The 7,002-nt window shown below is 32.2% G+C and overlaps 1 protein-coding gene across 5 annotated transcripts in view; it reads left to right on the top strand.

The window, feature by feature from the left end:
• The window catches only part of MLF1 (myeloid leukemia factor 1), a 30,055-nt gene extending 23,686 nt beyond the window's left edge, over positions 1 to 6,369 (top strand). For 3 of the 5 annotated variants that reach the window (XM_028490485.2, XM_028490482.2, XM_028490487.2), the window contains 4 exons: positions 678 to 806; positions 2,640 to 2,799; positions 4,392 to 4,530; positions 6,070 to 6,369. In XM_028490485.2, the coding sequence (XP_028346286.1) occupies positions 678 to 806; positions 2,640 to 2,799; positions 4,392 to 4,530; positions 6,070 to 6,175 (534 nt within the window). In that variant the 3' untranslated portion in view covers positions 6,176 to 6,369. Of the gene's footprint in view, positions 1 to 677; positions 807 to 2,639; positions 2,800 to 4,391; positions 4,531 to 5,297; positions 5,361 to 6,069 lie in introns of all 5 variants that reach the window. The other 2 variants (XR_003680116.2, XM_055081768.1) reach the window with 2 other exon arrangements.
• The last annotated feature ends 633 nt before the right edge of the window (positions 6,370 to 7,002 follow it).

Raw genomic sequence — 7,002 nt, forward strand, 5'->3', positions numbered from 1 at the left:
CGTACCGCAAAAAAATAAATAAATAAATAAATAAAAATAAAAATAACTGAAAATAGAAATTTCAGGAATGATGTTTAGGCACTGGATTAGATTCATACAGTCCAAACACTTATAAACTAGTACTAATACTCTTACTTATCTACTCATGATATTAATCAAAATAACTTGATTCAGTATGAAGACCACCCATATTATTTTAGTCATCCAGTTTGAAATCTAAGGATCATTTCAGAATGTCCAAATCTAGGACATTATTAATGATTTTAGAAATGTAGCAGTTGGTACCCACAGAAGGTATAAAACTTCTTGGCATATGGCTAATTGGCTCAACATTGGCAAAATTGCACACAAAAGTCAACCACTGACTATAAAAGTATTACATGCTTCAGGGCACGGCATCTATAAATTTAAGCCACAAGTCTTTGACCTCAAAGATTTGAGGATTTCTAAATGAATCACTTGTTATTTATTATTCCTTACAAAGAGAGTGTGAATTGGTACCTAAAATGGAAGGAGGTTAGGGCCTTCATGGGGGTACCATTTGGACATCATACTGATCATATATACTATCTTTAGTAGAACTCCTAGCTAGTGTTGTTACTTTATTTGAATCCTCTGACATTATTTCTTCGTATTTGACTGAACCCACTGGATTTACAATTTATATTTACCTCTAGGGTCACCTTTCAACGGATCCAAATGGACATTCATTTAGTTCTTCCTCAGTTATGACTTATTCCAAAGTAGGAGATGAACCACCAAAGGTTTTCCAGGCCTCAACTCAAACCCGCAGGGCTCCAGGAGGAGTAAGTATTTTCTTGGAACTTTATAAAGTTGTGGAATCATAGATCACCTATAGCAAATTTTAACTATTAAAATTTGACCTGGTACTGGTCGGGGGAAGGGATGGGGGGAGAAAACACAGGTCAGTGTGAAAAGCAATAAAACTAACTGTACTTATTTATTTATTTTAAGGCATTCTTTGTCTCCCCCACCTACCTCCATCCCTGCCCCAGGTGCCTTTTTTCATGTTAATATCCATGGATGTTTATTAGCTTTACATGTTGACAAAGTAAGTAGACACTATAAGAAGTCTTTGTTTCATGAAATAAATGTCTACTTTTAGTTTCTATTTGAAGTAAATGAATTTTTTAACTCATCAAATATTTCAAGTATACAGAAAGGACATAGAGAATAATATAAGTACCCCATACTCTTTCAATCCAGTTTAGTCAAATCATTAACACTTTTCTCTATTTACTTTAAGTTGTCTCTTGTTTTGCTTTCTTTTTAAGCAAAGATGTTACAGATTCAGTTAAAGCTTCCGATATACTCCTCCCTCCTCTTCCTTTTCCCTTTCTCCATCCCCCAAAGACAACCATTTTCTTATACAGGCATACCTCGTTTTATTGGGCTTCACTTTATTGCACTTCACAGATAAATTGTGTTTTCAACAAACTAAAGGTTTGTGGCAACCCTGTGTGTCAGATGATAGTTAGCAATTTTGAGCAATACAGTGTTATTAAATTAAGGTATGTACATTGCTTTTTTAGACATAATGCTACTGCACACTTAATAACTGCAGTATAGTATAAACATAACTTTTATGTGTACTGAGAAACCAAAAAAATCATGTGACTCACTTTATTGCAATATTCCCTTCATTGCGGTGGTCCAGAACAGATCCCGCAGTATCTCTAAGGTATGCCTGTACCTGGAATTTATCATTTTCATGCATGCTTTTATAATTTTATTACTTATGTATGCTTCATATACAATACAGTGAATGATTTTACAGGTTTCTAAACTTTGTATAAATGGTTTCATACTGCATGTGTCCTCTGCAGCTTGACTTTGCTCAGTAATTGCTTCTGAGATTTATTCAAGTTGATATGTGTAGCTCTGGTTTCTTATTTATCTTCTATATAAATGTCTAAAATATGAATATACCACAGTTTTTTAATCTATTTTTCTATTGATAGATATTTAGGTGTTTATAATTTTTCACCTATTCATCTTTATACCTGTCTCCTCGTGCAAAAGGGCTAGGAATGCTAGGAATGCTTTATACCTGTCTCCTCATGCAAAAGGGCTAGAGATGTGTGTCTTCATCCTTACCTAGAAATCACCAAGTTATTATCACACAGTGATTGAGACAATAAGCTCCCACAGACTTTGGTATGAGTTCCCATTTCTCCACTTCCTTGTTAGTACTTATAGTAAAGAAAATTTGGGTTTGCCTGTCTAACGGGTGACTTAAATGAAAATAGTATATATAAGTCATTTCATGAGTGCTGAATAATTAGTTGCCCTTTCTTGTAGGAATGCTAGTATGTACTCCCATCTATTAATTGTCAAGGACAGTGTTGAAGGCACTAAGTTTAATATAATTAAATTATTCTTTGTTTTAATAATTATATTGGTTCTATTTGTCCTAGACATTTTAATTGTAAGCAGTTCAGGAAATATCAGAGAACTATTACCATAATTTTACTACAAGTTGGTAGTGGAACTGAGTACCCATTATTTTTAGAGCAGTAGATTTATATTCTTACCTCTATCGGTAAACAGGTTCTGAGGAGTTTACAGTCTACATTTATTTAAATAATAACTAATTATTATTTTCATCATTTTCACAGGTAAAGGAAACTAGGAGAGCACTGAGAGATTCTGAGAGTGGACTAGAAAAAATGGCTGTTGGTCATCACCTCCGTGACCGAGCTCATGTCATTAAAAAGTCAAAGAACAAGAAGACTGGAGATGAAGAGGTCAATCAAGAGTTCATCAATATGAATGAAAGTAAGTTATCAGAGAAAATAGCATTCTTCCTCTCAAAGTTAAAATAGCAGCTGTACCAGTAGAACTTGGTGAATATTTTTTATAGAAACATCTTATATGACGTTGTTTCAGACAGTTTATGAATTGTAAATGTAGAGAATACGTTATCAAAATAGTAATAAAATTGTGGTTTCAGTGTTTCATTGTAGATCTGTTTTTTATAGTGATTTTTGTTAATGTTGAGTATCATTTATTTTTTTGTTTTATACTTGGAAAATGGAATCTTTTGAATTGTTTTTTAGTAAGACTATCAGTAGGAAATCGAGTTTTTATTTATTTCTGATATCAAAGAAGTACATTCAAAAAATATAAAAAAGTATAAAGAAAATTAAAATTATTCATAACTCCAACCCAAAATAACTACTATTAATGTTTTAGTGTATTTCTTCCTAATAGTTTTATGTATTGATATATATAAACATACAATCACACATACTGTTTTTCAAAATTTGTATTTTACTGTCTATATAGTTTATATTGTGCTTATTTTAATTCCCCACTATAATTGTGAACAGTCACCTATGATGTTACTTTTCAGAAACATCCTAGATGGTTACCTAAAAGTTTTATCATGAATTGGCCATAATTTATTTCAACTATTCTGTATTGTTGAGCACTTAGGCTTTTGTATAGATAAGATTTAAATTTCTGGTGTTGTTAGATAATAAATCACATATATATCAAGCAAATCTTTCCATTTCTTAGATTTTATATTCGTTCTTCAACTCATTTAAGACTTCCTAACTTTTTTCATTATAGTTTTTAAGCTGTATTCATTTCCTGTTTTTAGAAAATATTTTGAATAAAAATGTTTTATCGTAGTAAAGGGTTTAAATTATATGATTTTAGAAAAAGAAATTCTCTTAAGGTTGGAGCTGGATAAAATTATTCTTATGCAATGAGATGGAAGCCACAACATCTTAACCTCTCTTTAATTTTAACCTTTGTAATTTGGTCATATTTAAATATATACAGAGTACGTCACAATAATGAACATACTGAAGAAAATTTTAGTAAAGTAACACATTATTATAAAGGCAATCTGAAAGAACAAGTATTATCATTTACTTATTGTTACTATGGAATTTACATTACCTACTTCATAACAACATGAATTGTCAGATGAATAACCTGTCTCAGGAAATTGAAAAAGAAGCTTGTGAGTTTGGCAACTGAGGACAGGAAGTGCTAGGCACAGGAGGAGTGTCCTCCCAGTAAGAGGAAGAGCAGGATCACCATGAGATGACCCAGGAAGAAAGCCTGTTAGTGTTGCTGTGTCATGGGGTCCATTGGATAGGTAATGTGATATCCAGGCAGATGTGTGAAAATCAAGATCATCAATAACCAAATTATCAACAGGAATAGGAGAGGAACAAAGAGAAAAGGAAATATTACTCTGAGTCAAAGACCTTTTTATTTGAAGCAGTTTCCTGCTTCTACTTTAAGGTTAGGCTGATGGAAACACCAGGCTAGAGTGAAATGTGTGGGGAGCAAGGCAATTACTGACAGCTGATACCTTAATACTTACCCCTTTATTTCGATATTTGATGTAGGTGATGCTCATGCTTTTGATGATGAGTGGCAAAATGAGGTTCTAAAGTACCAACCAAGGGGACAATGGCACAATCTAGAAAACTCTAGGATGAGAAGCATTGGCCATGAGAATTCAGGATCCCGAGAACTTAAAAGAAGGTAAAAGTTATTTCTAAACTAAACTGTGTTTTTGAAAGACAAATTAGAAGAGAAGTTATGTAATTTTACCTCTGTTATCAGGAAGTTTTGATTAACATCCAAGTTGTTTGTATCAATAATATCTTTTGTGAAAGATGTAATAACTTTATATTATTTCTGAGTATTCCAACACAAATTTAAATTTGTATCTGAAAACCAATAGTATTTTAGGATTATATGACTAGTACCTCACTAGCAAATTATGCTTTAGACAATGGGGCTAAAATCCTAAGGTAAAGCAATATACTATAATGCAGTTATTCTTGTGAAACAGATTTTCATCTGGATAGAATAGGAGTCATACATTTTGTACCAGGTAAAGATATTGGTGTTTAGGGATATGGTAAGGGGAGAGGAACTGTAGCTAAAAGGCTGAACAAAACTTCCCTAACAAGTCAAAATTGAGCATTTAATGGTAAAAAGATTTTTAGACCCTTGTATAATATGTAACAGTATCTGTATTAGATATCAAATATTTTGGAAGAGTTTTGCAAAAACTTTAGCCTCCTTTGGAATTACCGTTTGGAATAGCTGCGAAATATGAACGTGCTGAAACCACACTTTTATAGAGATTATAGAGATTTTGACACATTTAGTATATATTCTAGAGTTACAGTTTTATTTGATACTCCGGGGGAAAAATTGAAAACACTACCTAATTCCTATTGAAAATTAGACTCGAGAGAGAGAGAGGGCTCAGTAGGCCTTAAAACAGGAATCTGTTCTAGGCTCTAAGAGAGTGGAGAATTGCTGCAGAAGGTGGAAGCCTTCCCAGAACCAGCGGTCGACAAGTGGGTACCAAGTAAATTAGAAGACTTGTGCAGAATTTCATGTGCTAGCATCTTTTATTTTAAAATACTTGTTTAGGAATTTAGACCCCCAATGTTTTCTTTAGAAAACTTGCTCTCATATTAATTTTAGATAATATTTGTCTCACTTAGAAAAGTTTATTGATAAAAACCTAACAGTGCTAAGTTTGACTATGAAATCCAGGTCCCAGTTAGAGAAAAGCATGCTCCTTATAGATGATCTACAAATTTATGGCCTATCAGTGACATTTTCTGTAAACCAGCACTGTCCAATAGAGCTTTCTGAAATGATTTTTTGCAATGACGAAAATGTTATGCATCTGTACTGTCCAATATGGTAGCCAGTAGCCCCATGTGGCTACTGAATCACACTTGAAATGTAAACAATGCAGCTGAGGAACTGAATTTTTAAATTTTATTTTATTTTAATTAATTTAAATGTAAACGATGTGGCTAGTGGCTACCATGTTGGACAGCATGGTTCAACGGTAAACAGTTAAATCTATCTCAGGAAAGCAGCTGTTGCTTTCTTAAATGTTAAATGAAATAGTCTGCCATATGTTTTTCAAAGCTCTTAAGGAACCTTTAGGATAAAACTCACCTTAAATTACAGTGGTCTGTATCATGTTTGTATTGATTTTTTTAATGACCATTTAAAAATGGTATTAATGTTCACATGTATATTTCTCAGGGAGAAACTGCATCAAAGTCCAGCCATTGAACGTGGAAGAAGATCAAATGTTTTTGTGGACAAACTCAACATCAAAGGATCACCTGTGAAAATCAACAAAAAATAAATAGCATTGCATTTGATTTGTTTAGTTTTGGTTGTTTGAACGGAGAAAGTAATGGTGCTGAGTAATACACCTAAGACCAATCGCTTGTTATTAAATCAATACTGTGTTCTTAGCAATTTTCTTCTGAATGTTCTTGGAAGTGCTAGCTTTATATTGTCCCTACTTTAGGAATAAAACTTTAATTTTCAATAGTGCAAGCTGTTAAACATTCTATAACACTCTTTAAAACATAACACATGCTGATTTTGCTTTCACAATTATTTTCCTATTGGCTGTGTATTCCCCTATATATTCAAGATTGAATGTACAGCTGTTCTATCATATAAAATTAGTTAAAAGAATAAACTGTAAAAAAATAGTCTCAATTTTTACTAACACTATAATAGAGTGATGTTAACAAAGGTTAAAATTATTTAGCTCAAATTTTATAATGTGTTATGTAGCCAGCTAGCTTAAAGAATTTTTTTAAATAAAGCAAAACTATACTAGTACTCTTTTACAAAAAAATTAGTTATTATTTTGATCAAGAACATAAAGAATAATCAAATAGTTCCTTTTCAAAGAGATTTTAAATTGTTAATATACATGAATTTTCTTATCATTTCTTTATACAGTATATTCTTTTTTTGTTCTGTGTTACATTTTCAACATTCGTCAGACTTTATATTGACCTTTCTCTTTAACATCTTAAGGTAGCATATTTCTGTTCTCCTTTCTCATAGACAGCTTAATCTATCTCCACAGTTAACATTCTAAAGTTGGAGTGTCCTTGGAGAAACTCTGCTCAGCCTTTTTGTGACATTTAGAAAAATGCATTTGGTATTCTG

This window comes from Physeter macrocephalus, chromosome 1 (genome assembly GCF_002837175.3).
Source record: "Physeter macrocephalus isolate SW-GA chromosome 1, ASM283717v5, whole genome shotgun sequence".
Taxonomy (NCBI): domain Eukaryota; kingdom Metazoa; phylum Chordata; class Mammalia; order Artiodactyla; family Physeteridae; genus Physeter; species Physeter macrocephalus.